Source organism: Cottoperca gobio, chromosome 21 (genome assembly GCF_900634415.1).
Source record: "Cottoperca gobio chromosome 21, fCotGob3.1, whole genome shotgun sequence".
In the NCBI taxonomy this organism is placed as follows: domain Eukaryota; kingdom Metazoa; phylum Chordata; class Actinopteri; order Perciformes; family Bovichtidae; genus Cottoperca; species Cottoperca gobio.
Genome location: NC_041375.1, coordinates 8,283,598 through 8,306,752, shown reverse-complemented (window position 1 = coordinate 8,306,752; position 23,155 = coordinate 8,283,598). Strand labels below are relative to the sequence as shown.

General features: G+C 39.8%; 1 protein-coding gene across 4 annotated transcripts in view; it reads left to right on the top strand.

Moving 5' to 3' along the window:
- LOC115026838 (neuropilin-2-like) overlaps positions 1-15,079 on the top strand; it is a 102,326-nt gene extending 87,247 nt beyond the window's left edge. For 2 of the 4 annotated variants that reach the window (XM_029459828.1, XM_029459826.1), the window contains 2 exons: positions 8,876-8,938; positions 11,261-15,079. In XM_029459828.1, coding sequence (XP_029315688.1) covers positions 8,876-8,938; positions 11,261-11,589 — 392 coding nt within the window. In that variant the 3' untranslated portion in view covers positions 11,590-15,079. Of the gene's footprint in view, positions 1-2,822; positions 4,645-8,875; positions 8,939-11,260 lie in introns of those variants that run through there. The other 2 variants (XM_029459829.1, XM_029459827.1) reach the window with 1 other exon arrangement.
- Positions 15,080-23,155: the final 8,076 nt, after the last annotated feature.

The window sequence follows — 23,155 nt, the reverse complement described above, 5'->3', positions numbered from 1 at the left end:
GTCAGTTCTAGCATACGTGTGTTTTCATGAGACTGAGCCCCGGACAGAAGGATTGAATTTCTCCTTTGGGACGCATGAATAGTATATATATGAATGCCTTAGTTGTTATTTAATCTTTGGGGTCTTGATGTGGATAATTGAAGAGTTAGTGTGTGAGTTGTGGCTGTGGACAAGCAGGGTTTCTGTTGTTTCTTCCAGGTGAAAAGGAGGTTGAAACTGTGTTATGAGTGATTAAGACATAGACGGAACATTTATTTCAATTAATTTGTATCAAAAAGTAAGATAGAGATCCATAGTGTGTCCTTAGTAACTGAGAAGGAATCAGGGCGAGCAATGGATTGTAATTTTATTGTTCTTATAATCTTCTTCTATATATAAAATGACAATGGTGGATAAAACTGGAGATTTAAAATGAAATGTGTAATTGTAGCCTTATAGCATGATCCTTAACAACAATGGCAGTTTCAGTACGTGTGACATGACCCAGTGTGCAACACTGTTGGGTTTTTATATCCATGGCAACCAAGGAGGCCTTTGGCTTCTGGAAAGAGAACACTGACCAATCATGCGACACACACACACAAACACACACACACACACACACACACACACACACACACACACACATGCATACACACACAGAGAAAATAAGATAATTATGGCTTCAGTTTGGCTATAGAGAGAATTCACACTTTCAGCTCCCCTTATTAAAAGTATCTTGTTCGGAAAAGGACAGATTGTTAGTGAGTGAAGTGTCAGACCTTGAATGAGAAAAATAGTAATTTAGTGATTCAGAAACTCTACAAAGGTTCCTCGAAAGCCTTACTTGTTTTTTTGTTGCTCAGTTTAGGAGTGGTGCTCTTGAGAAACTACACCCTTTGTTCCCCATATCCCCCCCAAACAAGGAAGTAACAGTCAATTTTTGTGTCTTAATCCACTGGTGGAAAGGCTCTCTGTACAGGCTGCTTAGAGCGCAGCTTTACAATCAAAGCCAATTTTAAACCCTTAAAGAGTACGTCTGAACTGCAAAAAAACAAGAAGACAAAATTAAGCTCACTGGTTTCCGTGTCTCTTCCTGGACCTCTCCTTCCTCTGTCCTTTCATTATTACTCTCTTCTCTCTCAGCTCCATCTACTGTAGTTCTTGCTTGCTCTGCTTCTATTTCCTCTTTCATTCATTCTTTCTTTTTCTTTTCTCTTTCACATTCTTTTTTCTTACGCTCTCTCCCATTCTTTTCTCTGCCTCTCTTTTTTCCACAACCTCTCTCTCAGCGGGTTTCTTTCACAGTGAGTTGACAGAGTATTGAAGTTTCAGACAAACCCTCTAATGCAGGATTAAAGATATCATGGTAGGATTAGCTCTCTCCCTTCACTTCGCCTCCCTCCCACCCTCTCTCATCATTTTCTACCACCCCTCTCTATTTCACTCCATTTTTTCTTCCTATAATACCTTCTCTCTTTCTCTTTCTCTTTCTCTAGCCCTGTAATTTCTTTCTGATTTCCCATTCTTCCCCTCTCCATGTCTTTCTCCCTCCACTCGACTCCCTTCAATCTGATCTTGCCCTGATAAAAGCAGCTGTGTCCTACCAAATACAACCACTTACCACTCCCCACCCTTTGTCCAAATCAGCCAGTCTCTGCATAATCAAGGCTTTGCATTGTCTGGTCGAATCTGAACGCATCGCATGATCCTCTGCGTGTCAATGTGCAGCTAATGCTTGTGACGTTTGCATCAACCAAAAATACTATGAGTCAAACCAGCATAATCCTGTACAACATCATAGCATTTTTATTTTGAAGAATGAAGAGTTTAGATGACTAAGAGTATGCATTCTGGTGTTTTAATATTTGGAAAGTAAGTTAAATCTGAAAGCTGACAGTCTGTTTACTGCCTGCTGTTGATCTTACATATTATGTTTAGTTGAACACCAGCCAGGCAATAATTTCAGTTTACTGCTGCAGTAATTGACCATTCGCTAAATAGCACCCTTAGTTACTGTTACTAGGCCTGTCAAGCTTTCCACTTCACCTCTTGTATGTAATATGCTTTGATAACAATGAAAAATGTTATACTTGAAATTCATAGTATTTGTTTGAATTGATTGATTTTAGACAGAGGCTCATTTTGAGCTGGCTTATCAGTGCCGACAGAACTGGCAGATATTATCAGCTGTTGTTACATAGGTAATTAAGATAACATTAGCTCCATAAGTTGGTTTAAAAACCCTGTCCCCAGCTTTTAAAATTGAGAAACCTTTAAAGGACGTCTTAAACAAGCACTCAATGGCTACATACATGCACACAAACAAAACTTAGGTCAAAGCTGAGTGTCCCGGGCAAAAAGTCACTATCCTAACCAGATGATGATCCATGTAGACTACAATCCTAGTGTTTCAAGTACAATAAGGAAAGATGTAAAGTCAGACAAGTCAAACACCTTGCTTACAAACAGGACATGCTAATGTAGATTGCAGTTTACAATAGCACAGATAAATACTTTGTTTAATCCATTTCTTATACATTTGCTTTTGGGTTTTAGAAAGGCTACAAAACAACAACACGCTACAAACACTAACAATGCTGATTATCCCTGTTACTACAGCACCACGCACATGATTCAGCAGGTGGAGAAATCCAAAGCTTGACAGACCTGCCATGCCTAGTTACAGTTGCTAAGCGATGATTTGATAGTCACTGTCTAGGGGGAGGCGTTTAGCGAACAGTCAATTTGACAATTAACAGCTTTTAACTCTCCAATGCGGCCTGCATGCCTGCCTCCCTGGTTCATAGTGCCAAATAGTAATGTGTCCTCCTGCCCTCCAGGGGGTGCCATGTCTGGGATGGAGCCCACAGTAGACACAGTGGCAGTGCAGCCTGTCCCTGCCTACTGGTACTATGTGTTGGCGGGGGGCGTAGCTCTCTTGCTGCTGGTCACTGTAACCGTGGTGGTGACTCTGTGCTGCCATCGGTACCACTGGGCGCCCAAGAAGACCAGCGGTAGTCATCATCATTCAGTGACGTACCACAACAGCCAGCATCCAAATCAGCAAGGTCACCAAACCTGCTACCAGAACCAAAACCTCAGCTATAATCTGATCCAGAGCCCCAACCAAAACCACCTGTACCCAGGTACTGGGCCGAGCCCAAATGTTGACCCCATGCTCACCATCAGACTGGAGAAAGATGACAGCTATGATTCCCAGTGTTGAAAACAACAGGACTACATGTGAATGATAACATTTTATTAGAAGGCTTTGTTCAAATAAAGATCTTAGGGAGTGAAAACTCCCTCAACAGCAGTATTCAGCATATTCGCCACTCTCCACTGATGAGAATCTACATGGAAGAGACACTGCAGTTCCTGTTGCTGATGACTGATCTAATTAACTGATCAGCATGCACCTTTGATAAACTGCCTTGTTGGCTGACACTGGCAGAATGAACTCCTGACGTTAAACTTTACCATCACCGGGGAGAGTAGATGAAAGAACTTCAATTGTCAATTCTAATGGCTGATGAGGGCCTGATAACGTTTTTGATGTACTTAAGAGCATACCGGCTTTTACAGCTGCGCCCCAACCTTGACTTTGGACAAAACAAATGTACATGCAGTGTACGTTGTCAGTGTTGCGACAGCATATTTTTTCAGAGCAGGATATATCTGTCTGCCCTGCTCTGATCTGCAGTTTGAACACCTGCCTCCAAATACCCTGTCCGACACAGCAAGGAATTACACACAGGTACAGGGAGATGGAAGTCACAATGTGTGCTGCATAAAGAGAGAAAGCTATTTCTCTGGGGCTGAGAGTGACAGAGACAGATTAAGAACAGAAAAAGGAAGAGGTATGGGGAGAATTAGTGCTGCCCGTCCAGCCGCGACAGATAGAAGGCTACCGATCCACTGTGGGTGGCTCCTGTGGTCTGTGAACGAGGAATCAGTGTTGTGCTGTTCTCTGTCTGGTTTACACGGGGGGAGATAGGCTTAGACAGCTTACATCACGTCCTGCAGACCTAGAAACAAACACTCTCTCGGCAGCAAAACACACAACGGCTCAAAAGTCTCAAACACGTATGCACGGACACTTCAAAACGTTTCAGCGGCTAATAATTGAGTCTCGCGTGTTACCCTGAGTGCATCTTTTCATTACATCCTGATATGCCTTTCATAAATTGTGCTTTAAAACTATAACCTCTTCACCTCCAGAACGAGGTCGTGCCTCAGTGTCAAATCGGAGTATGAATGCACTCATTACAGTTTTGCCTTGATCTCATAGATAATCCAATGCCTGTGTCTGTTAATGTTCAAACTGAACATCTTTGTATGTCCTGCACACATTAGACTGAGTGAATGAAACAAATCCAAAATGTATTGAGTATCTAAAGATGCAGTTATACTTTTCTTTGAATTCTGTGCAAGTTAAAAAACCTTTTGTGTCATCCTATGACGAATATAATAGTTTGTGAGTGTTTTGCATATTAGCCTGGTTACCTGAAGATGTGGTGCACTTGGCTGCACAGTTTTGCTTCTATTCAGCAGGTCAGACCAAACATATGCTGTGAGAAAGAACTTCTTGCTTAAGAAGCCTTTTAAAAACTGATCCAGGATCACTTTCATTCACCATGATCTGTCAAAATCAAAAACAGGTTTTCTGTCTGACTTGGTGTGTGTTAGCATTCTTTTGTTTTCTTCATATTTTCCCATGTTGACACCGATGAGTTTGCATAAAATGTGTTGACATGATGCATTTTTTAATGGATTACACATCAATTTGCAATGATGAGAATTATATTAGCACTTTTCTTCTTCTTGATAATGATTTATTGAAGGCTTTCATGATTTCTGATTATTTCTTACATTTACTGTGAATCTTAATATAAAAAAACAAGTTGAGTAATGTACTGGTTGTGAATTAAATATGATTTATTTCTTTGTAATCATGTAACAGTATGCCTACATGTGTTTCTGATGTATAATAGTTATACAATGTTTATTTTTTATACTCACTGACTGTTTAAAGGCAACAGTTGTGTTGATTGTGTTCACTGAGATAATCTTAACAACTTTTCTTGACTTTCATTTGATGTTAAATCCTCACGTTGAAGCCATTGTTTGAAGACATGTTTGTCCCTCATTTAAAGCATTCAGCTTCAAGCTTTAGTCATTTAGGGACATGAAACAGAAGCAAATCAATATGTTGTGTCAAAATGATTCGGATGATGAAAAAAAAGTATTCATTTGCTTAGTTTTGGTTTAAGCAGCCCAGTATGGACTTCTGATCCACGTACTTTTCAGCAGCTCACCATCTTATGCTGTCGGCTACCCCCCTACATCATTTTGTTCATGCTCAAATCCCCCAGCCTTTTTATCAAAACCCGCTTGTTCCTATTCTACTCCTTCCCTTCATCGCAAATCCTCACAGTAAAAAACACTGGAGAGAAAATGAGAGGCAGAAATGGAGAGCAAAATCTCTCCGAGGAGAAAGGCCCATTAAGCGAGCCCCCTTTCTCTCCAAAGAATGCGCCCAGAGATGGAAGAAGATGAAAGAAGTAAAAAAAAAAGAAGAAAAAAAAAAACTGTACTTTCTAAAGATAGATTTTGATTTTACTCCGAGAGGAAGGCTAACAGGGAGGCAGGTTGGGGTTTGGATTGAAGGAGGAAGCGAATTGAAGGAGGAGGGCAGGTTGTTTCAAACACAAAGCAGATGAAAGAAGTCTTTTGGCAGAATAGTCAGAGTGATGGAGACACACACACAATCTCAAACAAACACAAATCTGTGTTAGCAAAGAATTCCAACAAATGCAGTCACTTAAATCATTGCTGCATGCTTGTTTAGAATCCACTCTGCAAATCTCCATATTGACTTTATTTCATCAAATTATGTCTCATAAAATGTGATTTTTTTGCTTTAGTCAACAAGTAATTTTGTTATTTTATGCTTGCATATCCATCCCCTCTCCCTTCCATTTCATTTGACTTGTGTATGATTTACACATTATATGACTCACTCTAGCAGCCCTGTGCTGTAACCCAATCAATGTGGGTCCGAAATTCAAACAGAGGAATGATATATGACCGTATTTATGTTGTGCTACCCATACACTTTTCATTCTCTCTCTCCATCAAACTTTTTGCAAGATTTTGAAAATGTGCTGGCGTCTCTTCATGCAGCGCTTTTAAATCAACCATCAATCACTTCCCTCTCCCTGCTCCATCACAGACTACTTTGAAGCCCTTTAATATTTCTAATTAGTTAATGGAGCTGATTGCATTCATAAAACCCTGCAGTAAGCATTTCTAGCCCTCAGGCCATTTCTTTTTCCTTTTTTTTCCTGCCTCCTCCTCCTCTGTTTCCTGGAGAAATATTACGAGTAAAGCACTCTAACAGGTCCTCGGGTCCCCCGCTGCAACAGCGTATGGTGCCAAAGAGCCATCCATGTCTTTCCCTGAATAAAAAAGCCCCCTTTTTATTCTTCTCTTTGCTAATTAGAGAGTGGAGATAAAATGGGGCTACAGGGAGTTTTAATCTCCTTTCAGATCCGCGTGATGATTCTCCTCAGGATCCCAGCCTGAGGGCTTTAAACCAGGATCATTAGAAAGTGTTCAACATTCGTCCAAAGAGTGTCGGTCCAAGCATCTCTCTTTTCTATCCTGCTTCTTCTGCTTTCTCACTGTTTTGTCAAGGCCTGTGGTCATTTCAGTTAGAAAAAGAGATGTTAGAGCCTGGAGGGTCTGTTGTGAGACTGTACATTTACACATTCAGAAGACAGAAGAGATTAGAGGCATTCATGTCAGCGTACTATGTGTAGCCTTACATGGAGAGTACAGTTCAGTAAGACCGCCAGAAGATATTATACTGGGATCAGCCATTTTTAAGCAGGTATCCATTGTTTCAGGGTGGACTGCCTATTCTGAATAACATGACAGCATTATTTTATTTATGTGGGTGATTCAGACAAACATTAAGGCCATTTTGGAGCCTGTATTTCACACCTTTGTTCTCACTTCTCACTTTTCGCCATTCATTTCGGTGATGGGAAATCACACATTTTAGTGCAAGTGCAACCATAAGCTCAGTTTTTTTAGAAAATCTACCTTGATGTCATTTCTATCAAATGAATGGATGATGTTGTTATTGTTCTTTGATTTCTTGTTCTAATAATAGAGTTTTTTTTCTTGTTCAGAAAGATTTTCTTGATGTAAATCTGTTTGAGCAGCAAGTCTGAAACATTGCCTCAACAAGGGATGAGGGACTTAAGATAGTTTCAATTCAAACTGTGACTAGTTTAGTTCCCTGGCTTCAGCCACCTCACTGTTATATTTACTCCTGTGCACTTTCTCTGCCTCTGTGAAGGAAAAACCTCGACTTTATGATTGTCTTTATGCCTTGTGCTGCACTTCAAGCAAATTAAATATTGAACTACAGAGAGACATACAAAGCCAAGAGGCACCCATACTCAATCCCATTATCAAATAATTAAATAAGTAAATTATCAAACTTCAGAGAAAGAATACACTCCATTTAGCATAGGATTTCTTGGTTGCTGTAATATTTGAATTACAATTTAATTGAGTCAGTTTATTTTGTTTATTCTATAATTGGGTTTGGAAGTATATTTTGTGTCAATTTAAAACAATTAAAGATGTGATTCACTTTCTTTTTCAAGGAAATTACCTCATATTTAATACATGAGCAAATATCTTCATTTCACAGATAGTAGGTCTCATTTAAAAGCATTAATCTCTTACTATTATTTGCAGACTGAAGAGTATTGGAAGTTTATAAAGACTGTTTATAGAAGGTATGAAAAAATAAAATTAAAATTGTCTGACCTTATCTAACTGAGGAAATGAAGCTCCATATCTTTTTTTCATATCTACTTAATTAGTTTTCCACCTCTTGTCTTTTGGATATCTATTAGTATTTCACTTCGTAATACGTTTTTGGTTCCTTTTGCCCAGCAATAAATGATTATCACCTGCCCTGATATTGCAATTTTTTTCCCTGGTGATTGTAATATCAATTTCCTTGAATAAAACTGAATTGAAGCAGAATTGAGCTTCCAAACCCTTCAAAGCCTTGCACTTCAGCCTGTCTCAGAAATATAATGTGGTATTTTAGCTTGTTGAATTTCATGGTCTTGGAATAAAAAGAAAATATATTGTTGGGAATGTGAAGGTAATAAAAGTGATATTTTTCTATGAAACAGTTTTGTGTGTCTTTTTTCACGGTTAAGTCTCCCATTCTCTCTCTGTCTCTCTCTCTGTGTGTCTCTCTGTGTGTGTGTCTCTCTCTCTCTCTCTCTCGCTCTCTCTCGCTCTCTCTCTCTCTCTCTCTCTCTCTCTCTCTCTCTCTCTCTCTTTCTCTGTGTGTCTCTCTCTCTCGCTCTCTCTCTCTCTCTCTCTCTGTCTATCTCTCTCTCTCTCGCTCTCTCTCTGTCTCTGTCTATCTCTCTCTCTCTCTCTCTCTCTCTCTCTCTTCTCTGTGTGTCTCTCTCTCTATCTCTCTCTCTCGCTCTCTCTCTCTCTCTCTCTCTCTCTCTCTCCTCTCTCTGTCTCTGTCTCTCTCTCTCTCTCTCTCTCTCTCTCTCTCTCTCTCTCTCTCTCTCTCTCTCTCTGTCTCTGTCTATCTCTCTCTCTCTCTCTGAATAAAACGGTTATAGGAGATCTCTTGGCTGATATCTTCAGACAGTTTAAATAAGATCACTCACTCTTTGAGCTGTTTGTGTAGTTTGATTTCCATCTACAAATGTAGCTTGTGCGCTGACAACATAAGAAATGGAGCGATGCTATCACAACATGTTGTTGACTCTTGAGTAGCTCTGGCTTGACTGGATGTTTGAGATTAATACTTTTATTCTGTCTGTCGTTTTAACAGATCCCAGGCCTATGGATTTTGGAAAAGATCCTGTTTTCAACCACAAGCCCCCCATCAATGGAGGTGAGGTTTGAAGCCATGTCATCCTGTCCTCTACTCTCTTCTACTCTACTCTACTCGGCGGCTCCGAGACTCGAGGAGAACTCGAGGAGAAGGGAGGGGAGAAGCAGAGAAGAAGAAGAAGCGAAGAAGACGAGAAGAGATAGAAAAGAGGAAGAGAAGCGAGGAGCGGAGAGAAGAGAAGCGAAGAGAGGAAGAAGAGAAGAGAAGAATAAGAGAAGAGTAGAGAAGAGAAGAGGAGAGAAGAGAAGAGAAGAGGAGACTGAGAGAGACGAGAAGAGAAGAGACTGCGAGAGGAAGGAAGAGGGCGAGAAGCGGAAGAGGGCGAAGAGAGGAAGAGAGGAGAAGGGGGAGCGAAGAGAAGAGGAGGAAGAAGGAGGAGGAAGGCGAGAAGAGAGAGAAGAGAAAGAGAAGAGAAGAGAGAGAAGAGAAGAGAAGGAAGAGAAGAGAAGAAAAGAGAAGAGAAGAGAGAGACGAGAAGAGCGAGAGAGAAGCGAGATCTCGCAGATGAGAAGGCAGAAGAAGACAGCGCTAGAATAGAAGTAAGCGAGGAACAGCAGCAGATCTCTACTCTCCTCTCCTCTCCTCATCCTCACTCTCCTCTACTCTCATCTACTCTCCTCTACTCTCCTGCCCTCTCCTCTCTCCTCTCCTCTCTTCTCTTCTCTTCTCTTCTCCTCTCCTCTCCTCTCCTCTCCTCTCCTCTCCTCTCCTCTCAGCCTGAGGCTATACTGGCTTGTTTTACAAGTCTCCCCAAATAATAGTGAAACAGCTCTTTAAGCAGAGGCATGCCCATGGCTCTTCTTTTTACTTGTGATTCCACTAGAGAAAAAGCCTGTGGCAACAGTGACAGATAATCTCTGCTGTGTGTGTGCATGAGAGTGTATAGAGAGGGGAAGAGAGAGCATCCAAAAGTGTGTGTCTGTGTGTGCATGTGGGCATGTTAGCGTGTGTTTCCTCTCCTCCTCTTTCATGTTCCGTGGCAGACAAAGTGAGACCGACAGCTTCCTCCTGGGCACCTAGAACACATCTGCCTGTAACAATCACGGTTTACTTTCTGTGTGTGTGTGTGTGTGTGTGTGTGTGTGTGTGTGTGTTTGTGCGCGCACATGCATTTGTTATTATTCCTTGTTTCTCCCAGCCCCTTGACAGATACCAGAAAAGTACTCAGCCTTTACCTCACTAAACAAGTCTGTTTACTGTCTGTTTACTGTGTGTGTGTGTGTGTGTGTGTGTGTGTGTGTGTGTGTGTGTGTGTGTGTGTGTGTGTGTGTCACACTCTCTCTCTTCCTCTCTCTTTGTGTATCGGGGTGTTCTGCCATAAAACCCTCTAAATGCAGTACTTAATTACGGATTTGCTTGTTCGTGTGTATACATTCATTAAGTGGATTAGCATGATTGCTTATGCCAACTAGATGTGCGCACCTCCAATCACACTGGAGAGCACCTTTACAGTAATTAATTGTATTATGTTTCCAAACTCACAAAGTCAATAACAACAACAGTTCTGGGGTTCTTGAATATATCAGCCATGACATTTGCCTCTGATACAGTTGAATTAATTAATTTAGCGACACTATGCGATTATTGAAAGAATAAATACCAAATATTTTCTCTTTCACATGAAACGTGTAATCTATAAGCTGTAAAATGCACCATTGCTCACTTCAATACACTCAATGGTTTTTGCTGCTACCGCTTAACTTGGTCTGGTATGACCAGTAGCTTATTTGGCTAATGTTATGTAACCTGACATATTGTGCTACAATTACATTACATTTTAACATTTACCGCTATCTCGTAATTGTCACTTGCGGCCACAATGTCACTATTAAGCAAAAGTTACGTCGTCTCACTTGGGAAAAGTTTTAGCTCTTACTTTCAAATAGTTTATATGATATTAAATTGTGGCTAATGTAGAGAATGCATGCTCTACAGTTTTTAGCTTCTTGGTGTATTGTTCTCTTATTATATTTGTACTTTTATTTCTCAATTAGCAGACTCTTCAAACTTGTTGAGTTGTGTAGCACTTTAGGGTGAACATCAAGTCTGTTTTTTGTTCATGTTGTAATCATAATTTAACTTTTCAAAAGCCTGATAATTGATTTTCATACAGACGTCAATGGAAACCAATGGTTGCCTGGAGTGATAGGAAAAACACAACCACAAACCTAAATTTTATCAGTGTGATATAAAATGAAGTATATGTGATTTACAGTAAATTTACTAACACATACAAAACCATTGGTATTGTATGCTTCTTTAACTTAAGCATGTTTTTATTATGTATAGAAATGTTTTCTAAGTTTGCTGTTTTCTCTCCAGACTACGTCTTCCCAGGGTGGCCATACTCCTTCTCCACCCCGTCCTCCTCTGATGTGAACCCCTCCTCCGTCACTCTGGTGTCAGAGAAAGACAAGGACAACGCCTGGCTATACACGCTGGACCCCATCCTCCTCACCATCATCGTGATGAGTTCTCTGGGCGTGCTGCTGGGTGCGGTTTGCGCGGGACTGCTCCTCTACTGCACCTGCTCCTACAGCGGACTTTCCTCGCGCTCCTCCACAACGCTGGAGAACTACAACTTTGAGTTGTACGACGGGATTAAGCATAAAGTGAAGAAAAATCAGCAGAGGTGCTGCTCTGAGGCATGAAGAGGAGGAGAAGGACTCTAGAGAGCGCTGGGGAAAGACACGATCCCCCACCAATGTAACTTTGGTTCTCGGCTTGGACAAAGAAAACACTAAAAGCACTATCTGTTATTTCAATCCCCAGTGTCCCCTACCTTATATCATGCTCTGATGTCTAAAAGGGAAACATTCAACCCAGAGTTTCCCCACCTATTTGCGTGCCAGTGGGAACTAGTGACCTTGATCTCCCCTACATGCTATGAGGCCTAAACCGGGGGACACACCTGACCCCAGTCTCCCCTACCCACTGTACCATATCTCCTCCGCCTGCAGGAGAGAGCCTGCTCGATTCTAAAAGCCTGTGAATGAATGAAGGAATGAATACATGAACATGAATGACAGATCTACCATAGAATGAAACCCACCAGTCACTGGAGTGAAGCTAGGAGAAAGGTGGACTACAGCACCCTTAACAATCTGGACATTTGGCCCACAAATGACAGCACAGTGTGAGGTGTTTGGTTAAAATGTTGGTAAATAGATTTTTAATGAAGAAGAAAATCTCATGGACATGTACCCAGGACTGGTACTTTGCAGAGGGGCAATGTCAAATCTGTCCTTGTCGGCTTTTATTTGAATGTGGCCAACAGAGACGGCATGTTGAAATGAAAAAGCTCCAGCTTCTGACTATTTGTGGAGACTTCAGCACCAGTGGACCATTTGATGTGGGTACTTTTGACTGAAATCAACACATATCAAGCGAATGCCTATCCCCCCTAAAGAAGTTTAAAAGATATCAAACCACACTACTCAAATGAATCTAGATTTCTAGCGGTTGAAGAAGGAAAAGAGGATGAAAAAGGACATTTTATTTTTATTTGTTTTTCTGAGAGTTTTAGATATGAGTTCTGGGACTTTCAAACGTCCATTAGCCCGCCATATGGCGCTTGCTCGCTTCTTTGTCTCGGTCTGCGCTTTGTGAAACCAGTGGCATAGAAGAGTAATGGTGACAGTTTTTGTTATGTTTTAGACTTGTGTTTGTTTGGAAAAAAAGGTAAAGAAAAGACAGCTTCAGTTCGTAGCCACCCTGTAGAGCTTATACGCCATTTTTAGACTTTCTTTAGCATTGTGTTGGACTCCATCGTCTTAACCGTGACTTCAGTCCTTTTCTATTTTCACACATTTTCCATTACAGATGATCAGTCTTTAGAAAGAGTTAGGGAAAGGTATAAGAAGATGGAAGACAGAAAATCAGAGGTTTATTTAAATCTAACATGCTGTTATGGAGTCGTGCTTTAGATTCAGAACTCTAGGGTTTGTCTTTGGTATATATCTATATTTTTTTGCTTTTCAGACTGTATGATGCCCAAATGATGGACAGACACTGTGTGAACAAAATGTCAGTGATTGTTTTATTGCAACCTATGGATTGCCAAAGAGCTGTGTATGTGCACAGGGGGTCTGAACAAGTGTTAAAAGAGGCCGAGTGGAGAACGGACTGAGAGTGATAGATCACCCTGCCTTTTATCCACCGCTCTTATAACATAACCCTCCTGAATGAAGGATGCTCAGAAATGGAAAAAGAGAAAGCGGAGACTAAAGGAGGGGAGTGGAAATCGCACCATTGACTTTCTTGGACACACAATCGAGCCTTAAGCTAACTACAGTATATGCTGTATCGGAGGACAGCCATCGAGGAGTGCCAGTGCTGCTGGGGAGACTGATGAACCGGAGGACGCACAAGCACGCACACACACACACACACACACACACACACACACACACACACACAAATAGACAGATAGACACATAGAAAGAGTCTGAAAAAGGGAAAAGATATGGTGGTTATGTTTACATGCAGGAGAAGTCTCATCAATCATTAAACTATCATCTTTAGCATAATGCAGCTGTTTCTCCCAAGAATAACATTCTTATGTCACTATTTGGATTCAGCAAAATAGTTTTTGGTGGAAACTGAGAGGTACCCTGTGAAGTTTGTGTCATCTAGTAGTGATATATATGGAGCAATGTTTCCATTTAGTTAGTATGCACTGCTGCATGCACATAAGCATGCAGCGGTTATGGTGGTGTCACACCTTTCCACTGACTGACAACAATTTTTAGCAAAGGACAAGAGGAATACTGCAAGCTAGCAAGGATTTAAAATTATTAGGAGGAACATTTAGCATTCAAAAGACCTCAAAGATACACACAATGTGTAAATATAACTTGTATGTTTATAAGAAAACTCCACACGGTACCTTTAATGCCTCTAAGAATGTTTTTTAATTAACATATCGACAAAATGCTTATGTTTTTTTTAATACAATATACACTTCTGACAAATATAATTACAGTTATTTTGGTTATGGTTAGACAACCAAAATACTTTGTAAAGGTTCAGGAAAGGTTGTGGTAAATTAAAAAGTCAACTTGAATCTGGTGTATTACTCATGCACTTTGTAAATCATGGAAGACTTTATTTTAATGAACTTAACACTTCTATGTGCATCTATCTGCAGTTAAAGATGTCACTTTGTAGCTTGCAGACTGATCAAGCTTTGATAGGGAACATTTGATTAACTTGTCAACATAGTCAATTAAAGTTTATAAAAGATTCATATAAAAACGCTCATTTGAACAATTGGAGTAGAGCGGGACGGCAGGTGATTCTCTGCATGGAGGTGAGACACTCTACTGACAGATGACAGATGGAGAGGACAGACAGCCAATAAGATAAACATGAGACTGTGAGCAGGACAGGTGGAAGGTGACACAATCACCACACAGAGACAACACCAGACAAAGACACAACAATACATAAGACAAACAGTGATGGAGAGTCTGTGCCCCAGACGCAAATCTTAAAAATGTAATTGGAAGACCAGACGCTGTCCTCTCCCTGTCTTCTTTGTATGGGGAGAAAGAGTCCAACATGTCACACTTGGCATGCAAAGAAAATAGGGGGTTTCTAAAAGATGTTGTAAGATGGTCATATAAGGAGAGCTAAAGGGAGTGGACATTGAAAAGAGCGATAGAGGGTTTTCTGTCCATCTCACTGCGTTTTCATTGGACCGTTTTCCAAGTGCCTTGGAGCTCTTTTATTATGTCTCTTTATCTCTCTCTCTGTCACTACTGCTATCTTACTCTCACTCTCTTTCTCTCTCTCACACAAACACACACATGAAACAGTGAGTGCATTGTGAGACTTTGTGTGCCAATGGCGACAAATGAACGCCGAAACATATAGAAACACACACAACTGACATATTGTCTCTCTCCTGCTCGACTTTAACACTTTCTTTCTGGAAGTCCAGATAGTATTACCACTTCTGTCTCAATGGATACACACATATACACACTGACACACACACACATATGCACACTACATTATGACATACACATACCTACGGCACTGGCCAGATAACTCAAACTGTTGTTTGTAGACTTTGTACAGAAAAAACTCTTTTTTAATGTTATTATTATTATTTAATAAAGGCTAAATAACAAGTGATTTGGTTCTGGGTATTTGTATTACTTTTGTGTATTTCACATGTGTGTGTGTGTGTTTATTTGTATATTTGTCTTAAGTGTTAGTGCTATCTAACTACTATTAACTAACCTCCAAACACAAAGCACATCAAAGTCCTTCAAAGCAGTGAAGAGAACATTTTTTGAAAAAAACATAAATGAGATGATGATTATAGCCTAGAATAGAAAAAGAATATATATATATATATATATATATATATATATATATATATATATATATATATTACATTTTTGTATGAATATTTTTCTTAAAACATTTTCACAAGATTTCTTTCTACATTCAAAACTAAACCATCAACCCACAAACCACAGCATCCGGCCTGGTGGAGAAAGCATGAAAGTGAGGGTAATGATGGAGCGAAAATGATGACATTTTGGGATTACTAGTTTACGGTTGGACATGACACGTGTGGAATTTTGCGTGATAATTATGAATCAACACTTTTAAGACGTAAGCAGGTGGGCAGTAGCTCATGTGAAACCACAGTTAGAAGAATTCAAATCAAAAGACGTGTTTTTTTTTTCTTTCTATATCCCAAATAACGTCACTATAGACTGTCCCACATTCCTGGCCATCTGGCCCACTTTACAATGCTTACTAATTGGCTGTAACTGTATACAGTATATTACTAGTTTGGGTGTAGCACTCTAATTAGCTCAGACAGCCCTTATCTGTGATTTCTCTGCATCAGCATTTATTCACCTCTTTCTTCTTGTGTTTTCTCATACCTCCCACCCTCATTTGTTCTTCTTCATCTCACTGTTTCTCTTCTCCGGGAGACCGACCCCGTTCTCACGCTGCGGTCGGCCTGTCAAGTGCAATAGCTTGATTCAGAAGATGTGAGCAGTAACAGTCTCCGATCTCTTGTTACTGGGTTAGCCTGTCTTATTTCATCCATCTTATTTTCCTTTGACCGGATGTCAGCCATGAACAGACTGGGTTGTGGAAAAGACTCATAGTCCTAGCTGGGTTAGCTTATTTCCCACCCTGGATCTCCTCCCTTCCTCCTGGGGCGGTCCCCCCACCCTCGGTGCCGTTTGGTCCGTTTGGTCTGGCTGTGTGGTAGAAAGATGCGGTGGGCAGTGATCGTCTCAAGGTCTGCTGTCCCCACGCTTCCTTCTGCAATGTTGATGAGTGTCTCTGTCATAGGCCATAAATTGGACATTTTAAACATTAAACATAAAAAGGTCAAAAATGTTTTACAGAACAATCATAAAAAGTCATAGTACAGTATGTCAGAAAAAAACCTTAAAAAGTCATAGTATAGTTTGTTATTAAAACATAATTTAAAGTCCTAGAATAATATTTAATAACATCATATTCATTAAAATAAGAAATAATTTTAAAAAGACACAGAAAAATCATAGTATAGTATGTCACAAGAAATGTCATTAAAAGGTTTGTCATAAAAATATAAAATGTCCGGCATCTTAACATTAAAAATTCAACATCAGAGAAACACAGTCCATCACTTTTGAGCATCAGGGATCATTGATGGAAACACAGAGTTACATTACATTACATTACATTACATTCATTTAGTTAATTTAGCTGACGCTTTTGTCCAAAGCAACTTACAATAAGAGTCCTGGGGTACATCCCAAGTCTCTTAAATTGCATCCATGTGTACCTCACTTGCGTTTTTTCCCTCCCATATTAGTCCCTCCCCTCGGGGATGCATGGAGAGACGAAAGGAAACCACGCAAGGAGAGAGGAAATGAGGAAATTAGTATTTAGAGAAAGGAGACGTCTGTTCCTCTGAAGCGTGACATGACGTGGTCACAGCTGGATCAGCTGTCAGTCGTCTTTAACATCTGTAGAGACTTTTGACGGAGTTTGTGTATGACACATGTGCACTGTGCTAACACTAATACAGACACACAGTTACCACTGGCAGAGCAGCAGCAGCCTTGTACCTGTCTAACAAACACCTGCAGTCTGTCTTAATACAGATTACTGTGTCCTGTTTAGAGGCACAGGGACCTTCTCTACGGGCAGAATGCATTTACATTATTTATCCATAATTTGCTTCAATATTTATTGATATTCTAAATTGTACATTTATTATTAAACAACCCAGCATATGATTATAGTGTATTTTGAACTCTTTATTAGGCTAAATGTTTCAGGGAAAATTTAAATTAGGCTACGTAATCCATTTCAAACCCGACGTTCAGGAATGATCAGCCTCACATGTGACTGAATGGAAACAACGATACATTAAAATGTAAAAAGTGTTTCTTGCTGACGAACAGACTCTTCCACTCTCTCTGACTGTATCCATAATAAAAGTTAATAAGAGAGACTACAGATGATAAAAAGAAAACTCTTTCTAATAAATGAAGAAAGTTGTTTGTGGTTCCTTTTGTTCTTTAGTTCTACAAATAACTGATTTTTAACTAGGAGGTAGAAACAAATATAGTATAAAAAGAGTGTTGCACTTGAGATTGATCTGTTATCTGTCTGTCTGTCCTGTGATGTTGAAATGTAACAGATCAGTTCGATCAGCCGCAGCGTCCAATCAATAACTGATGGACGTGTCGGCTGGTAAAGACTTTGTGAAGGCTGCTCCCGTGTATCCTCGCTCATCGCTCCTCAGAGATCGCTCCGCGCTCCTCCGAGCAGAAAGAAGAGCTTTGGGACGGTCTTCAAGATGGCGCACCAGAACGACTTTGGATGTACCTCTCCACTCTGTCCGCTTCCGCTGACATAAAAACACACAATTGTACATGCAGACATGTATGTGTACACAAAAAGTTGCACTGACACACACACACTAAATGAATGCTGTTTAGGAGTGAAGGGGTCTCTGAACATCAGGCTAATTAAATCTCAAACAGACATATAGATACAGTTAGATGGACATAGAGACATTTCCTATTTCAATCCATATGGTTTAATTATGTGCAGTGTATAATTTCAGTAACTTTCTCTGTTTTTTTTACAATGACCCCTCTCCTAGGGGATGAAAACATGTAGAAGCCGATCCATGATTTGCATTCACATAATGATGTGCTCCAGATCTCATCTTTTCAAATCCTGAATCAGTTCAACGCAGGCGCACAGAACGTCAGACAGGTCTCTTGTCGTTGGCCTTTGCTGAGAGTGTAACCTACTAACACAAATTTGAACTCTCTGCTTAGAAGCATGAATCACTGATCTCACACACACACACACACACGCGCACACACGCACAAACACGTGCACACACACACACACACACACACACACACACACACACGCACACGCACACTCACAGACACACAAACTCGAAACGTATTAGACCTTAATATTAATTTCTCAGCTTTGGTTCAAACAAAACAGAAAATAAAGAAATGTTAATAACTGGGTAAATGTAATGATTTCAAACAAATTCATTTTAAACTAATTTGTACTTTAGACTTTATTATTTTAGAAAGAACAAATTATAACGTATTATTTTTCTTTTTAAAGCACAGTCAATGCCATTACAGTATAAAGTCAAAATGACCATCTTTAGTTTTGATAAGGTTCAGGTTTAGAAGTTGTACTCAGCAGCAGCCTTGATAGCTCGGGGAAGAAATTCAGCCATAAAAGAGACTTGGGTGATTGTGTGTATGTTTGTATTCTATCATAAATTCATACCTGCTTCGGGTCAATATTGCAACGAGAGAGAGGCCACTCCAACAGAAAGGCCCAGAAAAGCCGCAGGATACTGAGCATTCGTTGTTTAGCAATAGTATTAACCATTCAGCCGCTCTATGATGAACCATTGCTCCTAATATAATGTCAACTACAAATATCACATTTGCATAATGGGTGTCGCCACACAAACAACAACCCTAAATTAACTAAATCTAATAAGCAAAAACTCAATATTTGCATGGAATATTTCAACTTCTGACCTCACTGAGGTTGGGAATGAATAAATGAATGTTCCCGTATGCATTTGTATGTTCTCACAATTACGTATGTCGGCAACACTGTTAGTTTTACAGAAGAGCAGTTGATTTGATGTTCTGCATTATTTCTAATGTAGATTAAATATACTGCATTCAGCTGAGAATGAAACTAACTGGAATCAAAGTGATTCACAATTCATTAGTTTTCTCTTTCGTTCTTTCTTTCCCTACTTCCATCCCTCCAAATTATTGTATCAGTGACTAAAACAAATATTTGCGTAGCAAACAATTTGGTCAAATGTTTCTCCCTTTCTCCCTTCTTTCATCCCTCTGCACCTGTTCCACATTTGCTTTCTCTGCTCCCGGCTAATTCCCTAACATTGGTCAACTTTAAATGATTTGAATATCATTTTGAGCGAACTGAGCTGAGCAGCACTGAGATCACAAAAGACGGGACTGAAAAGCTTCTTTTAATTTTTATAATGAGCTTCAAATCTAATTTGCATGCTGTGCAGTCTCTTACTGAATCATATTTTTCAATTTGTAGAATACATGAAGTAAGCTGAGTGCAAAATGTCTCCTTTACAGACTATAAAACATTTGTTAGTTTTTTATCTGCCCCCACCTGGGTGGGCGTCTTGGGTGAGAGCTGTTCATGGTCTTGGCAGCTTCCAGCCCCCTGCTCTCCTAATGTCCCGAACTCACTGGCTGCAAGCTGTTAAATCAAATTACATTTCATCAGACAAAAGCTTTTTTTTCTCACCACACCAGTACAAATAAGATTGTTGTAAATGTAATCACAGTATAAGGTTTATTGCTTTTTCATTTCTGGCTTTTCATTTGTTTGGTCATTTGCCAGGTGCTGGCAACTGTCCCTGAATTTTTGCCAAATTAAAAAAGTTACGCTAAAGCTGTAGGGCTCACCTGAAAAACTTTGTTTTGTATGATTAATTTGCATGTTTTATTCCCCCTGTCTGTTTTTTTATCCATCCTAACTGTATATTTTCATCATGTATTGTCCTCCATCCCATTTTTATTATCTATTTTTTTTCTTTCCTCCATTAATCCATCACTTTATTCAATATTTCTTCTACACCATGCCTCTCGCTTACTGTGAATAATCAAAAGAAATCGTATCTTCCTTTTTTCATTCCTTCATTGCTCGCTTCTCTTATGAAACATTTTATCTTCCTTGCCTGCTTTTTTCATTTTTTTTTACGCTTCTTATTTATTTGTAAAACATTTCTCATCAGTCAGCACTACAGCCCGCACATTCTGTTATGATGATATCAGTCTTTCCGTTCGGTAGCCTTTGGCTTATCTAAAACGGCTGCTCAGCCACAAACACTTGTGCCTTTAGAGGTGGCTGTTGACATTAAGACTCTTAAGACTCTCAACTATCCAAGGCTGCGGTTTCTCCCCCCTTAGTGGATTGTGAGTGAGCATGTGTGTGTGTGTGTGTGTGTGTGTGTGTGTGTGTGTGTGTGTGTGTGTGTGTGTGTGTGTGTGTGTGTGTGTGTGTGTGTGTGTTGACTTATGCAGATCTAGCCACAGTGTGAATGTAGCAGGTCTTATTGAAAACTTTCAAGTAGACACAGCAATCAGATACACAATCTCTTCAGATATGGAACATAAGTGAACATAAACACCTGCAAATATGTGTGTGTGTGTTGCAGTAACAGACACAACATGCTGTAAAGTGCACACTGCCATGCCTGCTGCTGACTCTTTATACTATAAATAGCAACAATAACCCTCCACGGGGCCTCTAGGGAGTCACAGAGCCAAAACTTTCATCTGGGTAGGTTGCACAAGTGTGTGTGTGTTGCAGCGGGTGCTTCTGGCACCAGCAGAAGAATGCCTGGGTGTTGTACTCCCTGTCCTCACCCACACAGCCAACTTTACCTCACTGCAAAGGCTCATGCTTACACATACCTGTCAATATGTGTTGGATCAAACCCGATCTGCCCACAGAGTGACCTCTCACCGTGTGTGCTGTTCTGTGTTAAGTGAAGTCATACTTTAATGTTAGATTTTATTAAACAGCATCAACTGTGTATATAGGACAAGCATACAGTACCAGCCCCATTGCCAGGCGTAATTTGTACAAATTAGACCACTGGACCATGTGTGCTATCTGTGTTTATTTGACCCAAACAGCTAATAGGCTAATAATACTAACTGTGCAGACGTTAACTTCAAGCTAGCTACTAACAGACGAGGGTGGCTGTGGGTTTGTGTACAGCTCAGCCTCTGACTGAATTTAGAACTCACCAGAAACTCCCGTTCTGTATGTTATTTCCCTCCAGTCTTTTTCCATTTTCCTCTCATATCTGGACATTTCTGAAGTAAATTCATCAATCCCCAGTTCCAGTTGAAACTTTTTAAACTCTCTGTTGACTTTCAATGCAATTGGCTGTCTCTAAAATCCACCTCAGGTTCTGTCTGAACACACAGTTAGTTCTAGTGAGCTCAACAGACAGAATTTCACTGCTTTTAAAAAGCTGTCAAGCTTGTGTGGGGTCCATAAATACAGTACATACGTTACATATTTTATAAATTGTCATGTTTTAACCAAACTCAATCTGAATTCAGCTTGAAATTCAGTTGAGATCTGTCATCACCTTTTACTGGGTAGCGGCTAACCTAAAATGAAACAGCAAAACGTATCAAATGTTGATACTCTAAGAGGTGAAGCCTACTTACTTCTGCATACGACTCACTTGATCCGAATACTGAAGATCCTGCTACAAAACCATTAAGCTGAAGAGAAAAAAAGATTGACGATATGAATGAAAGTTTAAGAAGGAGATTCTGACATGACCAGCGAGATCAACTCACTATAGAGGACTCGTCACTCTATTCCTCTTACAGATGATCTTTGGCCAGGTACAGACACCAGCTCACAGACAGTACATGGACTAAACACTAGCCAAGTTTAATTTTGTCAATTCACCTTGTGTATATTACCTACAGGTAATATAATCTTCTGCCCTTTGACATGCAAAGACAAAAGATTCAATAACCAGATCCAAAATGTAACTGCTATTGGTACCGTTCAGGAGCCACAAGCGGCTCTTTAACCCCTCTGCAGTGGCTCCCTTTAGCTTTGACAACAATAAACAATAAAACAAAATATTCATTTTTCTGTATTTTTTGTTGCACAGTGGACAATCTTTCAATCTTATCTTGGAGTTTGAGGTGATATATGCTATTTCTTTATTATATTTCGTCCACTAAAATATGCGTCACATTCTCCTGCGTTGACGGGCGTCTTTCCCTGCAGGTGGCACATCTTGAGTTTCAGACCCCCTTCTAACTCGGTAAGCTAACCATGGATAAATCCAACAAAAGAAAAGTCTCGGAGGAAAATAGAGAGTTTAATTCTGCGTGGAGAGATACATTTGCTTTCACTGCCAACAATGCTGGCTGACCTGTGTGCTTGATATGTGGCGAGAAATGAGCAAACAGAAAATGTAATGTTGAAAGACATTTCAAGAACAAACATTCGTGAGGCTGTTGTGAATTGTTTAAAAGCCAAAGAAATGAACACCACCTCCATGTGGATGATAACACACTGAAACAGACGTAATTGTCAATAAAAAACTGGCCTAGTTTACTCTTTTTAAGCTTATAGGCTGCAGCTATACGTTGTTGTTTTTTCAAAGTGGGCTACTTTCTTTATTCATTTCATTTTTATATTGTATTTTCTATTGTTTTGTGTATTTTTATATTATATTCATTTTATTTGTATTTGATTCAACAACTATGGGGAGGACTCTGATATACCTGCATAGTTCTGTATTTAATTTATTTCAAAGTAGGCCTAAACATGCCACTGTATTTTGTCCTTCTCTTTTAAATAGTTTGGTGTTTTCCTTTGTTTAAACAGGTGAAAATAGCAACACAATCAACAGTTTCCTTTATTGTCATTCTGCAATTTCATAAATGCAACACAAATAGTATAACTATATATCAAACTTATAAGCTGCGTTATTAAATGTGTGTTGCGGCTCCAGACAAATAGTATTTGGTGGAAGAGGGGGCAAAATGGCTCTTTTGATAGTAAAGGTTGCCGACCCCTGGTCTAGGCTATATAACACAATTTGAATTTCTCTCACATAATTTTGGACCGTCGTCCAAATGTTAACTAGAA